Source organism: Pristis pectinata, chromosome 3 (genome assembly GCF_009764475.1).
Source record: "Pristis pectinata isolate sPriPec2 chromosome 3, sPriPec2.1.pri, whole genome shotgun sequence".
Lineage (NCBI taxonomy): Eukaryota > Metazoa > Chordata > Chondrichthyes > Rhinopristiformes > Pristidae > Pristis > Pristis pectinata.
In genome coordinates, this window is record NC_067407.1 from 114,032,049 (window position 1) to 114,056,923 (window position 24,875).

Here is a 24,875-nt window from a genome sequence, read left to right on the forward strand (position 1 = left end):
ACATAGGAACAAAATAAACTGCAGTGGATTGGATAGGGGAGATTATTGGAAATAAGTATTTTCTTTGCAATGGTTTGATTTATGCAGAAAATTGCATCCCTTACTGAACAAATTTTAACTGAATAAATATTTGACAAACCTCTAACTTCAACAATCCACATAACTGCTGCCTACAAAGAGCAAGACTCCACAAGCTCACAAAATAGCCCTTGTGTCAGGTAAATACCATTTAACACATTGCAGGTGAAAACTATGGGATTTATTAATCCATAAAACTTTAGTCCTGCTTTAATTATTTTTAAAAATAGCTACTTATAACCATTTATTTTCACTCAACTTTATTTTATCCCCAAAATATTAAACAAGTGAAGCATATAACCTGCTACCTGAATAAATTCAGTTGTTTTGAAATACCTTGCAGTAAATGGATCTACGGATTAGTACTTAACAGTGCCTTGGTATTTCAAACAATACTTGCTCATTGCAAAACAGGTGCAAACATGTTTTGTTCTTTGCAATGTAACCATAAATGCATTTTGTCACTAATGTCTTGACCTCCTGCTGCGTTATGCCATGGGGGAGGGGGGGGGGGGGGTGGAGAAACCAAAGATTAAGGCAGTCATTCCTCTGGCACAGACACTGGCTGTTGGCTATCTGACAGAACATTAATTGTTAAAGTTAACATACGGTCTTCAGCTAAGTGGACAGCAGGATGGACTATTAGAGTGACGAGTAGGAAGAATGTTCTTTTTGATTACTTATCCTACTGCAAAAGCACCATGGTTGGCTGATTCAGCAACCGATCACAGTTGGGCTAGCTCAGGCTCCCTGCCTCCTCTTGTACCCCTGGCTGAGAGAGCGGTTTGTGTATTCAAACTGCAACATGAGAAACAATATAGGGGCCAAAGTTTCTTCCTGTAGGTTTTCATAATTATGAAGAAATAGACAATGTTGCAGGGTATATTGCCACAGTACTGCTCTCACATTCTGTTTGTTAACGACACAACTGCTGTAGAACAAACAATTGGCAGTCTGAGGACGCAGTTCTGCCAAATACATTCCATTTGTCACTAATTGTAAAAGCTCATTATAGATGAAGCAGTCAGAGAAGAAAGTTTTAACTGTTGTGGTTGCCAAAAGTATCTTGTGTTTCTGACTTTGCTATTACTCTAATGTATGGTATTGAAGTTGTTATATGTGGTAACTTTTAATAATCCTTGTTTATTCCTGCCTATTGACTGCTCCATATCGATGATATGGTCAAATGCAATGTTGCATTTAGGAAGAAAGGATAACATGGGAGCTAATCATCTGATGTCCTATTGCCTGGCTCTTCTGTGGAGATCTGCCTACATTCTACGGGTTAGCTCCATACTGTCCTAGTTAAGATCAGGAACATCAAGTCTGGGAGGTTACAGAAACTGCTTCCTAACTCATTCTGTGCCATTGGACTTTCCTGAAGATCAGTATTCTACCTGTTGTTTTTTTTAAATTGAGGAGCTTTGGCATGATAGCCAAATTGACTGCAAATTGGCTATCGTGTTTCCTAACATTCAGAGTGACTACACTTCAAAAACACTGTATTAGATCAGGTTTGGGATATCCTGAAGTTACCAAGACAGAATATAAATGCACATCTGCCTTTCTTTAAATGAATGGCTTATAATGCAGTAACAAGAAGAGTAGAAGAGAAAGTAATTAACTTCAAAGTAATGGTTAAGTGACTTATGATTGGATTTGAAAAGTTTAGGGTTTGGAGGAGGAGAAAATGATTGGTATTTCACAGTTTAAGGTCCTAAGGAAGTGAAAGGACTGGAGTTAGAAACACAACAGTGAGTTCAGCACACTACAACTGTTAAGGGAGAAGGAAAAGAGAAAACTGGCCTTGAAAGTGGAAAGTAGCACAATGCTCAAGTGATTGAAATGGCAAGAAAGCATTTAACAGAAAGAGGTTTGTTTTACAGGGGAGTTGCGCTGGGGCATAGAAGAGACATTGGCTCAGCTCGAGGAAGTTCTGTACCTGTTCAAGAGTGGATTATATCTGCAGAATGTCACCAGAAGCCAAACCTCGGGTAAGATGGCCTCAAATACTTTAACTGCAGTACTTCCAGTGTTTGAGCACCAGGTTAAACAGAGGGGGCAGGGGAACTTTTATTCATCACAGATTGTCTCATTGATCCAAATGTTCAAAGCACTGTGATGAAAGAGTCTGTGTGGTTTGAGCTGTATGGAGGCAGAGTATAAAGAAAAGTAATTATAAAGTAAAGGCCACATATTTTAACCCTGGTATGTGTTTAGGTGGGGCTACCTTGCATGTATGTTTAGTTCTCTGCTGTTGATAACTTAAGAAAATAATAACTTTTATCATATAGTGGTTCATTAAAAATACTTTAGTCTGATTGTTGCTGTGAAAATAAATAACAGCTTGAAGCTTTTGAGGTTTTCTTTCTTAGTGCCAAAATTCATACTGAAGCCTAACAGTTTGCAGGAGCAAATTTCTTCTTGTATGGTTGTCACTGGGGGTAGTGGTGGGTGGGGAGGGGCTAGACGCTGGATTGGTGCTGTTTCACTGTTTGTGCATGAAATGGCTTGCTAGCCGCAACTAATTAAACATAAAAATTGCCAGGAATCTTGCCTAGAAATTCAACCCAGTTGGTAACAATAAATGTATTGTATAGAAGCAGAAGTGCATTGCACCCCACTTTCAACTCGGCTGAATTTTTAGGCATTGCCTCCTCACAGTGAGATAAAGAAGCAGAATGTGAGTTGCCTTTTTCCAATCTACTAAGCCTAATCTTATAAAATAAGCACACCAATGTATATTCTACAATTTAGACAAGATGTCCCTCCTTTTCAGAACGTTAAAAACAAATCTCTGTTAGCAGACTAATACACCAATTTTTATAGCATGTGACGTCTTTCATAACTTCCTAAAGTACCCTGCAGATTTTGAAATGCGATCACTATTGTAACATAAGTGTCGAGACCAGTTTATGCACAGTGAAGTCTCATTTAACAAGGCAATAAGGTGCAGACATTCTTCAAATAGTGCCATGTAATCCTTTATACCTGATGGAGAGAGCAGGCACGACATTGCTTTGATATCTCATAAGAGAAATGACACCCCCATTAGTGCAGCTTTGGAGTAAATTATTTTTTTTATTTACAGCATGGTAACAGGCCCTTCTGGCCCAACGAGTCCGCACCGCCCATTTTAAACCCCAAATTAACCTACCCGTACGTCTTTGGAATGTGGGAGGAAACTGGAGCACCCGGTGGAAACCCACGCAGACACGTACAAACTCCTTACAGACAGCGATGGGAATCGAACCCTGATCGCTGGCGCTGTAGTAGCGTCGTGCTAACCGCTACACTACCGTGCTGCCCACGGTACAACGAGTACAGTTGTGCGAGTTGAATTTCAACAAGTACAGTTGAAATTTTACATTGACTCCTTGCAGTGGGATTTGAACCCACAACCTCTGATAGAGGAAAGAGTGATACCTATTGTGGCACTATGAACTTGGCTGTCACCAGACTGCCAATCTGTAAATTAGGAAAAATGGGTGGAGCTTGTACTTTTGCATATGGCTTTCAAGGGACCACCGCAAGCTGCTCAGAAAATAGGTGTAGAAAGCTTAAACGTTTTATTTTAATGGGCCCAGTAAAAGAAGGGGTCCTGCTGGACTCACTAGAGACTCTGTCCTTTTGCTGGTTTGTTCAGTTTGTTACCCACTCCTCTGAATTGGAGGAGATTTCCTGTCTGTCTGATCATCAGATGTAGTTAATCACCAGTCTGGGATCCACTTCACTCTTTAAATGAGGCACAAAGGCAAACTGGCATTTGCCTGCAAAGACCAACATGAAGACCCTTCATTTCACAGACTTTGCCTGCTTTGAGTTGAGGTGACATTTCTTGCCCACTCTCGTTGCATGGAACGACATGCCTGTCTTAGTATCATGTGATTTATCTTGAGGAGCACCGCTGGAAATTTGGCAGGTTAGCTAAAGAAACACTAATGCTGGAAATTCATGGGCCTGTCAGCATCAAAGAAAAGATTTTTTTTGGGAATGTTTTGGGAGGGCTCTCATTAGAAACAATCTATTTTTTCTTTCAATTATTTCTGTATACTTTTATTAATAACTTTGGATATGTTGAGCTGGCAGGCAAACCTTTGGGTACCAGGTTACCTGAGGACTTGTTAATACTTTTAGAACTTTGGGATTTAAAAACAAACTTAAAGCTTTAAACTTGTGCAATATGTATTTAAACAAAAAATAAGTGTCAGAAAAGTTCAGATTGTTTTCCTGTGTATTAATATGTGACATTTTAATATTTGGTGTTAAGTTGATCATATTCATACAAATAGCACAACAGATCAAAACAAAAATGTTTGGTAGATGGAAAGGAAAATCCTAAACAGGTTTAGGTTGTGGGCAGATCTTGAATCTACTGCAGTTGAGTTATCCCGTCTTCCTGGCTGTTTGGCAGTTGTTTGATTTGAATTGGGCATCTGTCGCTTAGTGCTTCACTGCAGCTGTATAGCAGAGGGAGCTAAGTGATGACTGATTGTGGATTCAGAGGGAGGTATGGAAAGGACAGAAGGGCTATTCATTGTCAGACAGAAATGAAATAAACCCAGACTCTCTGTAGTTACCTTGCTTCGTAATTAGTTACCTTGAAAAGCTGCGCAGGTGTTCCGATGACTTTCGAGTGGTCTGAAATCCACCGTGCTCTCGCTGACTGATGCCTGTCATCACACTAAATTTATTTTCAGCATTACAATAAATATAACAAACATTTTCTTTGTGAGAAAGTGCCAGGAAGGTTGTGTTTTCTCTGGTGGCAGTTAATCCTATTTTGTACCAAATCGGAACTTGCCATTGAGGTAATATGAATTAACTGCTCTGTGCTGTTTTGATTGGGGGGGAGAAAAGTTGGTGAGAGAGACGCTAAATCTAGAAACAACTCCTCTTGAATAATGAGAAAGTTATGATCACTTTTTCTGTCCTTTGCTTTCAGTCTATGTTTAGTCCATCACACTCTATCCATCTTCCTCCATTTCTCTCTGCCAATCACCATGTCTTCCTCTTCTTCCTTTAAGATTTCCTTATTAGTCACATGTACATCGAAACACAGTGAAATGCATCTTTGCGTAGAATGTTCTGGGGGCAGCCCGCAAGTGTCGCCATGCTTCTGGCGCCAACGTAGCATGCCCATAACTCCTAACCTGTACGTCTTTGGGATGTGGGAGGAAACCGGAGCACCTGGAGGAAACCCACGTGGTCACGGAGAGAACGTACAAACTCCTTACAGATAATGGCCGGAATTGAACCCTGGTCATTAGCGCTGTAATAGCTTTATGCTAACAGCTACACTACCGTGCTTGCCCTTGTTTCCCTTCCTCATCTTTTTCTCTCAAACATTATTTCTTCCTTTCCTCTCAGTCTTTTGCAATTTTCTTCCCTTTGTCTCTGTCAATCATATCTCATCTTATGATACTTTGTTGTCTTTTTCTGTCTCGATCTCTTGATCTTGCCCTGTGTGATTCCAAGATTCCAATAATGGAATTAAGAATTTGGTCTCTTATACCATTCAAGATCATGACTGATCCTCTACTTCAATGCCATCTTCCTGCACTGTTCCATATCCCTCATTTCCCCTCATATCCAAAAACCTATCGAATGCTGTCTTAATGACTGACACCTGACGAAGATTCATTTCACTCTGAAAGATGACATTTCTCCCCACCTCAGTCTAAATGGCTTGTCCTTTCTTCTAAAACTGACCCCTGGTTCTAGACTTAAGTAGGGAAAACATTTTCCCTGCATCCAGCTTGTTGAGCCCTATAAGAATCTTGTTTCAATGAGACCTCTGATTCTTCTGAACTCCTGGAGATTACAGGCGCAATCTACTCGGTCTCTTTAGTGGCAAACCCCTGCCACCCCAGGAAGTGGTCTAAGGAATCTTCATTGCACTCCCTCAATGGAAAGCACATTTTTTTATTTTACTTAAGACCATAGTACACATTCCAGGTGCAGACTCGCTATAACCCTATATAATTACAATAAAATGTCCTTACTCCTGTACTCATCCTTTTCTCATAAAGATCATCATATTATTTCCCTTCTTTCCCTGCTGCACAGACCTATTAATTCTGGTTATTTGTGCACAAGTACTCTTGGCTCTCAATATTTCCCAGTCTCACCGTTTGAAAAAGGTACTTTTAATTCTTGACTCTTAATTGAAATGGACTAACGTGCCACACAGTTCAAGGGAGATCAAGAATGGGCAATAAATGCTGGCTTTGCCAGTGATGTCCCTGCCCCTTGAATGAGTGAAAAAGGCATAACAGCAGCAAAATGAGTGTCTAAGGATATTCCCAGAGGGGAGCTAGAGAAATGTTTTCACTAATTGTAATAGGGCAGGCACAGTAGTGTAGCGGTTAGCATAATGCTATTACAGCGCCAACGAGCCGGGTTCAATTCTGGCCGCTGTCTGTGAGGAGTTAGTACCTTCTCCCCGTCTCTGCATGGATTTCCTCTGGGTGCTCTGGTTTACTCCCACTTCCAAAGACGTACGGATTAGGAAGTTGCGGGCATGTTGTATGGGGCCGGAAGCGTGACGACACTTGCCGGCTGCCTCCAGAATACTCCACGCAAAAGATGCATTTCACTGTGTTTCAATGTACATGTGACTAATAGAGGTCTTATCTTCATGGTTAAATTGTAACACAGAACAAATCATTGGTATGAGGGGAGCTTGTGTGATATTACCTTTGCAAAGACAAATAGGATCTTGAAAGATATGATATACCATAAGCTGCATGTTATCAGTTACACCATATAGGATGTAACTTTCATCTGGAGACTGGATCCTGAAGTGTGTATTGTCTGAGTGAAATATATCAGCCACATCACAAGATGCAACTTGGCCTATCATCTAGAGTTTGGTTGGAAATTATCTTTTGAAAATTAAGTTGCAAGTAGATTTGTGCCTTCGTTGTTTGGGCAGAGCAAATTACCCACTATTACAGAACCCATGTTTTCTTCATTACTCTGAAATCAGCCGATGAGATATTGGATAAGATCTTGCTGGCCAACCTCACTGGCACTCTGCATCCTAGCACCCAGTGGCAGGGCCTCCAGTGGTAGAGTGAGGAGGCTCCACCCCAAAACATCCCTGAAAACTGGCAAAGTCACCCTCACCCTCCAACCACCTCCCCCAGTTTTTCTTGTTTTTGTCAGAAAGCTAAATGGTTATTCTGCTTTTTGCTGAAGCCATACCTTTAGAATCACAGTGAATTTGCAGGTGATAAGTGGGGAAAGGCTGGCATTTTTCCAGCCAGGAACTGCAGTAAATCACAACCTGACTGCTGTGGGTAGAGTCCATGGTCATTAGCACTGATTAAACTCAGCTTCAGGGGTTCCTCAGACAAGTTGAATAAAGAGACCAGAATCTATTGCATCTATTATAATGCATTAAAAGTGTAAAGTGAGTTTGTTTGACCCCACAGGCTTTTGGGACGTGTGCTTTTTGAGAACGTGTGCAAGACTGAGTTATTGCTGGTGAATTGTGCCTGTTGTAATCGTTCTTATGCTCTTTAGCTGTATGTATTCACAATGACTTGCCTGGAGGCAAACTGTAACAGATTATTTTGTACTCACCAAGACTGTTTATATGTGATGTATGGTATTTGTTCTTTGAAAGAAGTAGGACTGTCAAGTTAATTCAATTCAAGCAGACGTTTAATCAAAAGTAGAAATTACTGTCAAACTTTAAGATTTTTTTTACAGGAGTTTTTTTTAAAGGAAAAGTATTGACCAATTAGGAAAGTGATTTGCTTTGTGGTTTGAACTAAGAATTGATCCAGCAGATGTTCAGTCACCTCTGCAGTGCACTTCTGTTTACCCTTAAAGTGGTGGATTGAAAGATTAAATCTGTGATGGAGGATCTGGGGGCCAGTGGTGTAAACTTGTTGTATTTGTCTCCAATTTTTCTCCCCCTTTTTTTGGAGGTATCTTGCAGGAGTACAATTCCCCAGGAACCTGCAAGCCTTGGGTACCTGACCCAACTTTTCATTCCTTGTATATAGGACAGGATTGAAAGGAATTGCAACTGAACCCAAACCTGACTTTGGGGAATGTCCACTTGTGCTGTTTTGGTTTTTACTAGAAGTAACAATGCTGTTTGATCAGTTTCATCCTCTTTAAAACAGGGCCATTCAACTATATTATTCTTGGCAATAGCCCAACTGAAACCAGTAACTCCACACATACAGGGAACTAAATGCTGGACCTTCTTGGTCTGTCAGCTCAGTCCCACATTAGGCATTCCGTTTATCAATTTAGCATCTGAATGGGACTCAAATTGTCTCCAAAGCAGATGAGAGATTCCTTGTAAATCTTAAAATTGCCACAGTCAGATGGAAACTTGGTGCAGGATGGATGTGGAGGGAAATCAACAAAAGTATTACTAGGCCTTACTTAATTAGTAGCTTCTCAGATTGGCATTGGTAGAGGCCCATCAAAGGCTGCCCTCCTTACCCTTCCAGCTAACGTTGAGTGGTTCTGATAAAGAAGGCTTCCTTGAGCCTGGAATCAGAATGTTACCTTTATCATTAACTATCCTTACAGGGAGCATAAGAAATTAGAGTAGGACTAAGCCATTTGGCCCCTATAGCCTGTTCGACCTTCAATAAAATCATGGCTGATCAATCTTAATGTCATTTTCATGCCCTATCCCCATATCCCTTGATTCATCTAACTTCCAGAAGTTCTGTCCTCCTCCAATAGTACTTTTGAAAATGAACTGCATTAGATTTGCAGCTGGAGCTGAACCTCCCAGTTGAGTGGAATCTCAAATATTACCAATTGTGAGTGAACATGTTGAGATTTCTGGAGGCCCCTACCACTGAGACTGGATCGTGTAAATCTTAACGCGTCACTTTAAATAAAACCTTCAAACTGCAAGATGCAAAAGAACTGAGCCAAAGGACGTGCCCAGAACACCAAGACATTTCACTTCAGAAATGACACAATCACTTGGGAGTAGCTGCCAAAGAATGTTACCGTAGGCTCCAACTTGAAGCTGCCTGAGCCTTATCTGGGGAATGGGCTGATTAGAGGGAAAGGAACATTAAATGATCTGATTAAATGCCATTTTATCCACAAGCTTAAAGAAATATGCTGGTGTCAACACTCAAGTTATGAATGTATATCTATTTAATTTATTTTATAAATGTTGATTGTATTTTTCAATCAGTTTAACTGCAGCAAAATGTTCATTTAGCTGCAGTGCAAAAAGATGAAAATGTGTGAATTTATTGCAGTGCTTAGCTGGAGATGGACATGTACTTATTACTTTAAAAGGCCATTAGTGTGTAAATCAAGCATAACGTTGCTTTTTGTACTGTGATTTATTGTTGTGACCCTTCAAATTTTATTGAATTTTTTTTTGGGTGAGGGTCTCTCTTGGCAAAATGCAGGGCTGAACTTGGCCATGCCTCAATAAAATCTAACCATTTTATGAAGTGTCTCTGGGGCTGGGTAAAAGTTGAGGGAAGCTGGGTGAAAGTGTGCTTGGATTTTTGATAAATTGACATTTATCACTCACTGCTTTGACCAAGGCTGGTCATTGCTCACAGGAAATCTTTAGTCTCATTTTCATAGATTACCCTGTCAAACTGACTGCTCTGAATGACTGAGAAAGGGAAGGAGTTGCTGCCATTTTGTGGGGGTTGTGGGGTGAAGATGTAACGGATTTGTCATGGAGATAAAGGATTTGCCATGGAGATGAACAGAAACTTAGAACACAAGCATACCTTTTGCCTACCTGCACACTATATTGCAGGAAGTCCCTCTTCTCTCGGCATTGGCTGGGATCCAAAATGATCCATATTTATAGGGTAAAGATGTGTGTAGTGTGGGAGGTGATCCTCCAGCATCATACTGGAGCTACGCAGAGAAAATTACTCCTTATCAGGTAACATTGAGACAGGAAGGTAAATTAGGCAAAGTCTAACTCGAAGGTGGAAGTGAATTGAGATTAATGTTTAATTTTTGGAAAAAAGATGATCATGCTTGGTACGCGAGTGCCATTGGGCAGTGTGAGGAAAACTTTTCAGGATCTTGTGGCCAGACTGTGCCCCTGCTGTGTGCTGATTTAATGGGTCCATTCAGTTTGATGCTTTTTACCCTCTCAATCTGATATAATTTAGTGGCTTGATTGTGGAGCATGGACCAAGCCCAGAAAATATATGCACAAGATTACACCATTCCCCATGCAGTGTTCCCTTTGGATCATTATAGGGAAACTTAGACCAGGTTGTCTTGTGGATTAACCATTGCTGAGCACCAGGATAATCTGGTTTACCCAGCACAACAGTGGACTGAGAGACTAATGACCGAAATGGTGATTGGCACCTTGCTGCTGCACCCACCTAGTGCATCTGTTGTAGCACACTAGAGTGTCTAGGCAGACATAAAGGTTGTTGTTGTGGAAAGGCATCTGAACTAAGATTCATGTGACAAGAGTTCAGAAATGGGCCTATGTGCACACTGCCGTCTTCACTGCAAGACCAGATGTAGGCACTCTCAGCAGGGATTGTTGAATTGTGATCAAGTGCAAGAACCTTGGCCAGCTTCCTCTTTCAAAGGGAGAAGCCCTGTGCTGCCTTGCACTTTTGTGCCGTGTTGGAAGGTGGTCTCTCTGTGGCAGACTGCATCCTGTGCCACGTTGTAGGAGACAGTGCGGTTAAGACATATATAAATGGTGAACTCTGAATAGCAGAAGATCTGCTCCAAAGAAATTAATAACTATGTAAGTATATATAGCAAAACCACAATATATATACTGTGTTTTGCATCCAGGGAATAGCAAAGTAGCTTCCAAAATATTTGCTATATTTAACACATGAAAATATTGGATCTTTGCCTTTCCTTTACTTACCTCACCAGTTGTGAGTACTCCAGTACTGTCTAACACATGTTACCACTTTACAATGGTTTGGAAGGCCTGTCTCATTGCAACTTTAAGTAGCTTCATGTAAACGCATTCAGCACAGAGGAAAGCCATGCTGATGGAGAAAAGTGCAGTGAATGACGATGGAAGTGTTGGGGAAATTGCATTACCATGTGGTGCTGGAGAGCACATATACACATGGGAAAGGTTGTGAATGGCATCTTCGGTTATTACTCACTACAGACAAACATCATTGGCCTCTGTGGATTTGAAGTATCTCTTTCTTTGGGCAGGTGTATTCCTTTCCAAAAAGTGCTTTACTTCATTGGCCCCACTGGAGACTTTCTACATTCAGAAAGAGTAACTGGGTGCCCAATTTTCTGAAGGTGCTTTGAAAGAATGATTCTGCTTTCACTTATTCCAGTTTCTTCCTCAGGGAACCACCTACCCTCAGTGTAGTGTTCCTTTAAAAGCAATATGTACACCATAGCTTTGAGACAGGTTCTGAAATGTTTCCCAGCACTCAGGCCATAAAGTGATGAAGAAAAGAACATTGTTTACAGAATTAACTAACTAGTGTTGCACAATTCATTTTTTAAATATCTCTTTTGGTAATAATCCTATTCAAGAGTAGTTTTACCTGGGAATCTGAAAATCCATCACCCTCCCCCTCACTCCTATGATCACTCCAGCCAAAGTTGTTTTACCATTTAGAATATTAAATACTTTTAGAAACTGCTCAATCTTAATACTTCAGGAGCTCTTTCTTGTGTTGTCTACTTTTTTTTCTGGGGTTCTCTAACAATTTTTATTACAGTAACTGCTTTACTGGATATCTCAGTCATTTATATATTCTGAGTGGTGTATTGGCTGCGGGATTTAATCGTCCAGGGAGCTTAAGTTTTCAGTGACTCCCTTATGAACAACTGGAAAGGTGCCAGCTTAGTTCCTTACAAAATGTGCCATTTGCCTTCTTCCCTTTTAATTTTTGCTGCAAGAAACAAAGCTGAGAAGAAAATCTGATTCGGGGTTTATAAATTTTACATGACACATTATGATTCTGGGCCTAAACTAAACAATTGCCTTCATGAGCGTCTCATGACTCCGATTCAAGTGCACCATTTGTCTGCTCAGTAGATTTTGCTGTTACCATAAGGATTGATCAAGGAAGAATTTCAGCATGGAGGAACGAGAAAATTGTCAAGTGACTGTGTGGGTCAATAGATTAGGCTATTACCCTGGCTGGCATCTTACAACATTAAGGAACAGAGGGATTAACATTTCTCGTTGGATAAATTAATTTCAAAGCTCTCTCAATAGTTCACTGGATTAATGCACCATCTGGCATGATTCTGAGCCACAGGAACTAGAAGGACCCAGTTTCAAGTTCTGCTTTGTGTTGAGATGATGATGTGATTAGCTTGTGAGATGGAGAAGGGGGAAATGATCAGCAGAGTTTCCCTTTACTATGCAATTATCAGTGCCCAAAACTGATTGCATTTTGCTGGATGATACTTTTCACAATCCACTAACCTGTCAGTACTCATTATCTATGGTAACAAATGAATGATCCCCACTTACCCAAGGTAGCAGAGGGCTGCTGAATCATTTTCTCAACATGTCAGAGCTTTCAGAAAATAGGAAATGGAAGGAAACAAGTTTGAGCAATCTCAGCCCATTTCCTGTTCTCCAATGAGGCTTGCAGAGCAACAGTAGAACCTAACTATCAAAATGAGTGCCTGATTATAGGGCCACCATTTCCTTTTGGTCGATAGTTCAACTGTTCATTGGGTTTGGCTGGCATGGACCTCCACTAGTCATTAAGAAATTACTCATGGTAAGTAACAAAAGCTGTGATTTTGGTTTAGACCTACTGTTACTGTTTAATCAGCTATGATGTAAATGAGGCATATTATATACTGCAGCCAAAGTTGTTATCAAAACCTCTTCAAGTGGAAGCAATTGTGTAATACAGAAGTGACGTTATCGGGATACTTGTTGCTAAGAACACAGTTCAACAGAAGGCTTCAATCACATTAGGTTAAAAGGTGGGGCCCATTTACATCTGCACATATAAAAAAAATCTTCATCAGTGATTATTTTAATTTGCTGCTGCATGGCTTAGCTTAAAAGTTCAGAGGCAGCTGGGGAGTTGAGAAAAAGAAAAGTTGACTTTTTTTTCCTTGAACCACATAGAAATGAGGGAGTTAAGGAGGGAGGCGAGACTGAATGGCAGCCAAGGGTGCAATGCAGGGCAGGCCAGAGGAACTGGGCAAGAATCAAACTGACATGCTTCACATACTCCATTATTAGGATCCCATCAAGGAACCTTCTTCTGTCAAACAGAGCAAGAAAAGTTTTGTTAATTAAAAGCCTTTGCACTATTCATGTCCAGAGAGAAGAGAAGCAAAATAGTTTTGCGTTTCTGATTTCGGGGGAGGGGCAGAAGACGCCAGTCCAGCTCTAACACCAACAATCAAACTCAGTGTTTAGGATTTGATGGAAAAAATAGTTCAGTTGAATGGACGCTACTTATTAAAAGCTGCATTCTTTGTGTGAGAACTGAATTCAATAGAGACATGCACTTCATCAGGTAATGGATATTGAACCTGCTGAACCAAATTTATCTGTGACATCTTTTTCAGAAGTATGTAGGCTTTGTGTAGATTTAATGGATAAAGCTTTGTGTTGTTAATCACAAAGGAACTTTTCAAAGTTACAGTTAATGCTTTGTTTACAGGTGATTTTGAGGTGGTTAAAGGCTCAAATAAACCTTTTCCTGTATGTTTGCAAATAACTAAAAAGTTAAGGAGATATTTAACCACCTGAAGCATGCAATGCATCTCCCTTATTTAAAGAAACAATTAGTTCCATGCTCTTGGGAAACAAATGTTCAGTCCATTGCTTGTTAACCAAGCCCAGCTGGTTGTAGAGTGATCGGGAAGAAATAATGTATAATATGCCAAATATTTACAGCAGGTCAGACAAAAATGCTTGTTTCAGAGTAACAGATTGACTGACTGATTTTCAATCTCATAGGTATGTGTCCAGTTTCCACCCTGACCTCTTTCCATTGATATGGTACAGCTTTAAACTCAATGCCAGAACTGCCCGCATACATCTATAGGACTCAGTGTTGCACTTTTAATTGAATTTTAGTATGTTTAGTAATCCAGTGAAGCAGAAATAGGCTGCTGTAACTCTTAACACTATTAAACAACGTACTGTGGTATATCTGTTGTGTTAATGTATCTGTAAATGCCACGGGTACAAATTAGGAAGATCCCAAATCTATTACCAGGCGCGTGAATGTATTTTTCTTGTGCACGTTGCTCTTGTCAGTTTTTTGTATCAGGAGAAGCTGAAGTCGAGCAGATTTACACCTCTGATTGCAGTACTATTCCATCTACGGATACTGGGTGCGAACTGGATCATGAGAATGTGCAGAGTGTAGACTGCTTGGGTTCACTCTGAAGGATTATATAAGAAGAACGGTCATAAGACAATGTAGTGATACACTCTGTAATGATAGGTAGAGAGGGTGATGAAGAAGATATTTGGCATGCTTGCCTTCATCGGTCAGGGCACTGAGTACAAGGTTAGGGACATTGGTGAGGCCACACTTGGAGTATCGTGTGCAGTTGTGGTTGCCTAGCCGTGGGAAGAATGTTGTTAAGTTGGAAAAGGTGCAGAAAAGATTCACGAGGATGTTACCCGGACTGGAGGGCTTGAGCTATATGTAGAGACTGGATAGGTTGAGGCTGCTTTTCCCTGGAGTGTAGGAGGCTGAGGGGTGACCGCACAGGTATATAAAATCATGAGGAGCATAGATGAAGTGAATAGTCACAATTTTTCTCAGGGTAGGGGAGTCTTAAAATTGGAGGGCATAGATTTAAGGTCAGAGGGGAAAAATTTAAAGGGGACCTGAGGAGGCAAGTTTTTCCACGTGGGTGGTGGGTATGTGGAACGAGCTGCCAGAGGAAGTGGTAGCAGCAAGTACAATTGCAGTGTTGAAAAGATATTTGTACAAGTATGTGGATTGGAAGGGTTTAGAGGGATATGAGCCAAATGCAGGCAAATGGAACTAGCTCAAGTTGGCAACTTAGTCGGCATGGATGAGTTGGGCCAAAGGGTTTGTTTCTGTGCTGTATGACTCTGAGCCCAGCAAGATTCACTGCCTTTTAAGGAGGATACAGCAAATTGGGAAAGTAAATGGAGAAACCATACGACCAGATAGAACGGCACTTAATGAGATCAGTATATCAATTTACATTGCCATCACTGAGTTTTCTGGGGGCACTTTTGACTTTTCCAGAAACCTAAACCTTCACAAGAACTCCCTAACTGAGACATTTATCAATAATATAAAGGTTATCAACAATTTTTTTTACAAAAGGAAATACTTTTATGAAGTTCAGTGGTTAAGTAGTTGACTGTTTTTCTTTTTTTAAAGCCAAGCTAAAAAAGCTCATCTTTTAATACTTTAGTCTCACTTAACGGCATGATACTGACAGTAAAATAACATCTGTTTGCAAATGACTAATGTGACTGACCCAGTCCCATGGCTGTAAATCTATTCGTTGTACATTTAAGTTGCACGTGGCAAGTCAGCACTGCTTTGCCAAAGATTGTGCTTTGCTGAAAAATGAAAGGAAGAATTTGAGGAGCTGGACAGGCTGCAGCCAGATTTTGTTTTTAAAACACATGCTTTAGACTCACCATAGTACATCAATTCATCTGTTTACAATTAGCCCACTATGCCGTGTGTCTCTGTGCAGTCCAACTCATTTGGATGAAAAATCCATCTATAATCTGACTAACCAACTCTCCCTCATTCAATGGAGTCTCATGAGTGAGGTTGCTTTCTCTTGCCCACCTGCTATGGGATTTTGCTCTTAACTCCTTGCCAATATATCCCACGGCTTTTCTTGCTCTTCAGCGAGGAAAAAGGAACAGAAAACATTAACAAATTTCACTACCGGGTGGGCTGAAGAAAGAGTGAGAGAAATAGGGAACAAATAGTAGGAAGGAAAGAGAACAGGCTAAAGGGATTAGTTAATGCCATTTGACAGTCTTCAGCAGTGTTTGCGACAGATGGAGATTATTGCATTGAGCCACATGCATGCTTCTAGAGTGACTCTTAAAGTCTCAGATGTATGATGGGAATAAATTAAAATAAAGAAAAAGGCCACATGAGGGATGTCATGTTGATGACACAACTGAGAACCAGGTTGATGTTGGAAGGTTCAGAGAAGTAAAAAATTAGAAATGAGAAGGGCAGAGGGAGGGAGGGTGTGCAGAAGATCTGGCAGCAAACATTAAAGGGAATCCAAAACTCAGCTATAGATATGTAAGTAGATATTAAAAGAAGAGTTGGGGCCAATTAGCAGCCTAAAAGGAGATCCACATAGTGGGAAAGGGTATGATCTTAATAATAAATGAGTACATCAGATTGTTTTTCACCTACCTGCGAAAATGATGCTATAGAAGTCACAGCAAAAGCAGTTACCAGGGAGGCTATTGCTGATGCTAGAAAGAACTACTAGAATGGCTAGCTTCAGAATCAGATCTATTATCACTGATGTATGATCTGAAATTTGTTGCTTTGTGGCAGCCGTATTAAAAGCTGTATTTAGCTGTATTAAAAGCAAAGTAAACACTTGAGTCCAGCTTGAGTATATCCGAGGTTACAGAGGGAAGCAAGGGTGGGAATTGCAGAGGTATTGATCATCATCCAAATGTAGTTATGAGGTTGGTGTCTGTGGGCTGGAGAATTGCAAACGTCTCATTCTTGTTCATGAAGGGATCAAGCAAATATAGGCACTTGGTTGAAATTCACTGGCGAGAAAACTAGAAATGAAAATCAGGGAGCAAATTAGCAGTGTGTTGGAGATGTCAGAATTAATTGGGGGAAAAGCAACTTGGAATTTTTAAAGGCAAATCATGTTAACCTGTCTTGGAAGTGTTTTGATGAGATAACAGAGGAAGTCAATACAGAGGATGTGGTGCATATGAGGTAATAGAGACTGTGGCAACACAAATGGACCATTGGCTTAAGTGACGGGAAACAGGGTAGTAGTGAATGGTTAGATTTCAGACTGGAGAGAAGTGTACAGTGATTTCTCCAGGGGTTGGCACTAGAATCACTGCTTTTCTTTTGCATGTTCATGACTTGGATCTGGGTGTACACAATGTCCAAATTTGCAGATGACATAAAACTTGGCAGCTGGTGAATTATGTGGAGAGTGCAGACAGGCTGGTGGGATGGATGAAATTGAATGCAGAAAAAGGTTGAGTGTTAGATTTTGATAGAAAGAATGTGGAGAGAAGCTTCAACCAGAGGACATAATTCCTGTTGGTTTTATGGTGGTATTTGTGCCTAGATTCAAAGTGATGGTAATTAGTGTCCAGATTCAAAGTGCTGAATTCTCTTCACCAATTCACAGAATGATTGCAGTATAAAAAGGCTATTTGGTCTGTCAAATTCATGTCAGCTCTATGCAAGCGCAATTCAACTAGTCCAGCTTCCCCAAAATCAATTTCTTTTCAAGTCCTTATTCAGTTCATCTGTGAATGCATGCATGAATCTACCTCTGCTATTCTCTCTGGCAGTATATTCTAGATACAAACTACTCACTGTGTTGGTCTTTTATCAGTCACCTTCACTCTGCCAGTTAGAACAGTTACTGCACAGTTAAAAAGCGGTTTAAAAAAGTGTAGGGGACCTTGGGCTTTAGAAATGGAGGTATAGAGAACAAGAGCAAGGAATTCCTGTTCAGTCTTTGTAATACATTAGGTTTGTCACAGCAGGAGTATGCCTATTTCCAGGCAGTGCAATTTAGCAAAGGTGTAAAGGCCTTAGAGGGGGTGCACAAGAAATTTACTGGAATAATTCCAGTAACGAGAGACTTCAGTTATCTGATCTGACTGGAAAAGCTGGGATCTATTGTCTGCTAACTCCTGATTTTGCTGAACTGGCAGAGGAAGTAAGTTGGGTTTTGGATTGTGACTGGGGTAGGTAGAGAGGATTGGAGGAACAGAGAAGAGGATAGGGGGTAGGGTTAGAGAAGATTGGGCTGTAGTATGCTTGGAATCATGATCAGAGTCAGTCTGGGAAAGAATGGGGCTACGGTTGTGCTGAGGATTATGTTGGGATTGGATAGACAGGTAGCCAAGTATTAGTGGTTGGGATGTACTAAGTACCTGATCACATTTAACAACCCATATTTTGATAAAATTGAACTGCAGTAGGCAAAAAGGTTGCATTACCCAAAAAGGCTTTTTAGACCTATTTATCAGACCTTTCCACCTTAGCAATGTTGCCTTTTCTTTTTCTTGTCAGGTAACTTGTGTCATGAGTTATGGAGTTAAGATGTAGATCAGCCATGATTTAATTAAATGGAGGAGCTGGCTTTAGGGCCTAAGTAACCTATTCCTGTTCTAAACTCTCTAAGTTCCAAATTGCTACTCAGTTCTTCAGAAAGGGATAAGCAAAGGCACCTCAATAACATTTGGTGGGTGATAAAGGCATAGCAATTTACATTTAAAACAAAAATTAAATCAATCTACTTGCCTGGACTAGGCCTTGACGTTTCCAGAATCGGAGGTTATTGCAGGTAATTACAGATATTTAATCGTTCCAGTCAGTGATGTTATGGCAGTGTTTGATGGCAGATCAGAATCACATGTAAAAAGGAATATAGGTCTGGCTGTTATAATTATAAATAAGACAAGGTTTTAAAAAAAATCATCTATATTGTAATTATTTGCTCAGTTTATCTTGGCCTTTTGACATTGTATCAGATAAAGGGTAATGCAAAGATGAAAGCTACATTCCAAAGAAGTATGTTTCAACAGAAACCCATTTGTATGTAATGGTATGAATGCTACATCACACTTGAGTAGTCCAGCCTACAAAGACTGCCAGCCCTGGCTGTATCACAGGCCACTGTTTCAGTGTTGAAAGGGTTAAATGCTCATACACTTAATCTTGGATTCTTTTTAAATGAAGGCAGATGGAAAGCTGCCATTGCTCCCTGTGCAGCAGACAAAATAGCACTTAGAGCACTGAAATACATATGCTTTTTGGCAGTCTAACACAAATAGATTGTTACCAGCAGATACAATGCCAATATGACCCATGCCAAAAGCCATGAATGCATTGTTCCCACTTAGAAATCACAGATGCTGGCATTAAAATATGTTGATCGGAAATCCCATTTCCTTTTATAATCTTTATTCAGCAAAATGCTGACGGATTCTGAGTAACATGCGTCCAGAGAGTTATTGATGTGAATTTTCCCCATGATTCTCCCAATTAGCAGCCATAATCACAGGGATCGTGATAATCCCCAAAAGATGGGGAAAATAGGGAGTGGATTTTAACCCTATTCTGGTGAGGGAGGTGATTAAAATTCAACCTGTGAATTACCAGTTGATGCTTCCTGCTAATCTCACTACTGATTACTGTTGGTATTTCTGTTCAAGCAGTGAAGTTGTCCACCTAAAACTAGGTGTGTTCTTCTATCATCAATAACTGAAACATTAACTGTTTATCCCTTCACAGATGCTCCTTGACCTGCTGAGCATTTCCAGTATTCTTTTATTTTACTTTGTGTTCCTTAAATGGATATTTTGAGTTCCTATTATGTAATTCTGCCTTTATACTTAAGACATTGATTTGAGAATGAAACTGCAAGAAAAACGATGGATATTACTTTGGTATCTTGGCCATTATTTATCCGTCAACCAACATTAAGATTGGATGAACTATTTAGGTTATTATTATATTGCAGTTTGTGGAGGCTTGCTGTGCACAAATTCGTGAACAATGGTGACACCTCAAAGACACTTCTCTGGGACTACTGAGGTCATGAAAGGTGTCATAAAATGCAAGTCTTTCTTTCTCATGGTGTGCCAGTACTTGGATATGTAGTTGGTGGCATGATGGTGAGTGAAACCAATTATGGGAAACTTGGTGTTTTTCATCCCAGGCCAGTTTTATTCATTCAGTAACAATGAACAGATGACAAACTACAGAAGGATCCAATTGTACAGTGATCCAAGTGTTTCCATTTCTTGGTTACACCTCCTGCTTTACTCTCCCAGCTTCCTTTAGGAATGAGTATCTTTGCCAAAAAGGGAATGCTCTGCCTGCAGTTGCAGAGGGACTGGTTATCAACTGTTGTCCTAATTTGCTTGGCATCCTTCTTTGTGTTTGTATTCTGAATGGGATACCGATTGGGCCAGAAATAGCGCTGGAGAGAAAATGTACAATTGACAAGCAACGTCAAGAGAATGTATGTGGCGGTAGAGAGGAAATGATGAAAGATGATTAAGAAGTAGCTGAGGTATACTTACCCTCACAATACCAAATTTTTCCATGTCCTTCATTAACAGTTCCCGAGCTGCATCTTTGGGTTTTATCTATATCTGATGTCTGAACATGCTAGAATGGTGGAAACTAGTGTTCAGACTGTTCCAAACTTAAATGAAGTGTATGTGTATTTACAGTAGACACATGCACTGCATTCTGGAAAATATATCAGGCATGAGGTAGATGGAATTCTAGCAGCAAATTACTTCTCATTTCTCCATACCAACTACCTGATACATTTTGTAAAAAGAAGCTGCCAGCAGTGGGAAATCCATGCATTGGTGCTAGGCGCAGCGTTATAACTTGATCAAGATTGAGAGTGTTCCTCGATTCCACAATGCAAAATTAGTTTTCAGTACATTCTCACAAGAAATCCATTGAAAGTGGAATAATAACTGGACCATTTTCTTTTAATTTGATTGCTCTTATGGGTACCATTTTTCTGCAGTATGTGATTTTTTTTTTACAGTCAGCTCCCCTACTTATTTTTTGGAACATCAAGGAGGAGATGATAATGATCTGGGGATTGCTGGTGCTGGTAATTTATGACATTTCTCTTGCTGAAAAACCCAAGAGATGGTTGTAAAGGCAAGACTTTCACAGATTTTATTGCAACAGAGAGAAAAACCAAGAAACCAGAATGAAAAGGAGGGGAGAATAATTGACCTTCATGAAGTGATAGATGAGACATGTGTTTGGGATGAGTGGATATCTAACACAAACTGCATGCAGTTGAAAATCAAGACTCACTCCACCAATTATATTTATCAGTTTGCTTCGTGTACCAATGACATTAATATCATTTATTACATTTGGTTTGCAGAATATAAGCAATTGATTGATGTTGCTGTACCTGAGGAAAATTACAGATGTTGGCCATCTTACCACCATGAGGGCTGCCTGCTGTCTGTCTATGACATCAGTGAGGCAATGGAGATCTGTGATAATCATTCCCAATGCCATGCCTTTGTTTTAACCAATTGGACAACCTGGACCGGTAAGTCTTATTGCAATCCAGGCAAGTCCAGACTAACGTATTGACAATAGTTGAGCAAAAAGATGTAACAGCAAGTTTGAGAACATTGGCCTGGTTAGACCGTGTGAACCTCATTAACAACAGTTAATTCTGCAAATTTCTATTATCTGAGATTCCAGATCTTTACCAATGTTTTCTATTCAGTTGTTTTTCTGACATGCTAATGACTTGTACTCAATGTGCAAGATAAATGTTACAGGATTAGGTCCCATAGGGAGTTCAGTACATACACTGTCAGACCAATTTTCCATTTAAATGTTAACATGTAAGCCCTCCTAAGAATATTAATCTCAGGCATGTTTCCATCAGAGGTCTAACTACATCAAAACTAAATACTGGAAATCTGAAATAAAAACAGAATAATGACCAGGTTAACCAATCAGCCCTTCCAATCTGCATTCTAAGCATAAACATTGAAAAATTATTTGTTTTTAAAATTGCAGCTGTCTCTGTTCTAACTGTACCATGCCCCCTTCGAGGGTGTATGCTGCGGTTTGAAATGCTGGACTCTGAAGTACTCCTCTGAATGAGGCCAAACATTCTTTCAGATTGTAGAGCACCCAAATTCAAAACTGCTTTGGCAATTTGAGATTTTTTTGAAATGTATGCCGTCTAAGGAAACTTTTAGATTAAGGGACTGTTTTAGAAAAACTGTAGAAAATAAAGTCTGCTGAATAGAAGATATTTCTAGAGAAATGGTAATACGGAATCTGATTGGAGCACAGATGTGGGGAGGGAGTTTGGTTTTAAAAAAAATATTGACATCAAGTTATAAACTACATACCAGTGGTGAACTGGATGAACCATGGATCTATTTTTCTCTGTCATGTTCTGGTGCACACTCCAGTGATCACGGGTAGTGTAGACTAGGATCAAGTCCAGCTGCTGGTGAATGTGAGTGGGAGATCAGCTCAACTTGTACGAGGTCAAAGTGTGAAAATACCAGGCACTGATGAAATCTACAAATGACACTTTACTGAAAGATGCCTTTAATTACTTCTACGAGCTGCTGAAGGACGTGCAGTGTAGCAGCAACAGTAATAGGTGTCTGTCTGTCAGCATAATATTCTATTATATATTTTAATAGGAAGCTTTGAAAAAGTGTCCCATTTAATTATAGTACACAAAGTAAACTCATCATTTGACATTTACCTTGGCTATCTTTTACTGCAACAAGCTTGAGAGGGACACCAGTAGTTCAGGATGCCTCACTTTAATGAACCTCTATCACATTACTGTTCGTCTTTTTTTTTCTCCCCCACTTGCAGGCCGACATCTTGTCTTCTTCAAAACCAGTTCAAATCACATCATGCCTGATGTGGAGAAGATAACATTTGTGAAAGTGGCAGACTGAGTACTGCATGAGATTTTTGACACTGAGTTCGAACTATCCTGGCAGGGAATAAAAGGCAAAGCCCACCATGGGCCAAGTTGCTTGTTCTAGGGTACCGTGTGATGGGGCAATAAGTAGTTGATCACCAACATCTGGAATACTGATGACAAACGTGCAATACTGCGGGGGTGGAAATGTGAACAGCAGAATAATCCAAATGTATATGTGGCTTTTTAAATGTAAGGACACTGTTTAGAATTTTTGAACATGATGATCTCCTCCACTTGGTGCTAAGCAAGCAGAAGAAGAACAACCCATACTCTATTGGTTGGAAACCAAACCATAATCTATTGGTTGGTATTTTCCCTGTGTCGGGACATAGAAATGGATTAAGTGTCACTGTGGTCCTGGCATTTTGGATCTTAAATCATAACAATAACATCTTATTTGCCTTCATTTCCTGATAATGTCCTCCCCTCCCCTACTTTGCATGCAGTCACTCACCTTCTGCAAAAAATATGTTCTTTATATTCCTGGTGATACTGGTCCTGACAACTGGCATGGAATGTGCATGGCCAGTGCAAACAGAACCTCCATGACAAGTGCTTCCTTCTCCCAGAATCTCAGGGAATCTCACAGTTGAAACCTATCCTTTGAAGTTGGCCCTTTAAACTTTATTCAGATGAAATTTCCTTCTTGCTGTTTTGACTGAGATGTTATCTTTTCTTTAAAATACACCCCTGTGCCTAATTCCGAGGCACTAACTTTGACCATTCACGTAATATCTGCCACTTAAACACTGGTGCTATTAAATAACAAGGCTCATCACTCCATTGCTGTTCAGAAATATTGGAAGGAAGGAGAACATTAGAAATTCAAACAATGATACACCTAAGAGCATAAGCACAATTGCCAACCAGTCGGGTGTATTTTTTAAAAATAATGTTTTGTGATTGACAAAGTTTGTCTCGCTTATTTGCTTTCTGTGAAAGTATATTTGATGCAATGACATCAGTTATAATTCTTTCAGATGTCTAGAGGTATTTTCCAGCTTTAGACTTTAGTGAGGAAGCATTGCCAATTGGAGCTCATATTGGAAAAAGGGATGTGGATTGTGCACGATTTTCCAGCACCATAATGACATCATAAAAGTCATGCCTGCTTTTCCGTTATGTGCTTTTGGTGCATGAGGCTTTCCACTGAAAGCAATGCAGAAAGTCACCTTTTAATATTTTAAAAAATGTGATATACATATTTTAGTAAACATTTATTTATTATTTTTTTCTATTGAAAAAGTATTAAACTTGAAGTGAATATGCAGGTGTTGTGTATTTTTTTTCAGTGACGGTGTGCATTCCTATTTGAGGACTGACGTGAGACTGCTCAGAATCAGATATTGCACCCAGTAACAGTTTCTGTACTCTTCACTTTTGGAAGGATAAGTTCTAGTGGTCTGAGAGCCTTAACTGTACAACTGGATGGTCGTAGTGTAGGAGCCAGTGTTCTGTGGAACCCATGTAGTGAGGCAAGGGGTCCATGGTGTGTTGATGGCCCTCTATAGCCATGTGTATAAAGTGGGATTGGAGTGTTCAGGGGTTGGGGGATAGTGGGACAACTTGCATATTGTATGTCTCATTGCTGAGATAATGGAGTGTTTTATGGTTTTGGGAGTGGGTATGGAGAAGGTGTAGTTTTCTAGGCATGTATGGATCCTGTAAAGCTAAAGTATGACAGACCCGTTGAAAGTAGAAATCACAAGAACCAACTCTTGGTTGTACAGAGTCTGGCAAGGTCTGTGTATAGCAGGGACAAATTTTTGATTACACACTTGATTAAACCAGAACATTACACAGTTCATCAAAGCTTCTAAAACCATTGAGGAGGGGGAGAAAAGCAGTGTTCTAGCCTTCAAAATTACACATCGTAAAAGATAAATTTGTAAGACAAATAATGTGGTTAAACCAGTTAGCAGATGGACGTTGCTTCAGATTAAGGAAGCATCCGTGTTGAATGGAGCAGGTGTGATGGATTGCTTGTTACTCTATCCTCACTGTGAAGTTCAAACAGGCTGACCTGCCCTTTTGCCTTTTTAAATACATCTCCTCACTCCAGACCTGAGCAGCTCGAACACTGCTCTGAAAGAAGATCCAGCGGCCTGCCGAATGAC

The 24,875-nt window shown here is 40.1% G+C and overlaps 1 protein-coding gene across 1 annotated transcript in view; it reads left to right on the top strand.

Annotated features, from left to right (window-relative positions):
- pkdcca (protein kinase domain containing, cytoplasmic a) overlaps positions 1–24,024 on the top strand; it is a 44,462-nt gene extending 20,438 nt beyond the window's left edge. Inside the window, exons 6-8 of the mRNA XM_052011923.1 lie at positions 1,965–2,072; positions 21,163–21,336; positions 22,644–24,024. Coding sequence (XP_051867883.1) covers positions 1,965–2,072; positions 21,163–21,336; positions 22,644–22,729 — 368 coding nt within the window. The 3' untranslated portion in view covers positions 22,730–24,024. The remainder of the gene's footprint in view (positions 1–1,964; positions 2,073–21,162; positions 21,337–22,643) is intronic.
- Positions 24,025–24,875: the final 851 nt, after the last annotated feature.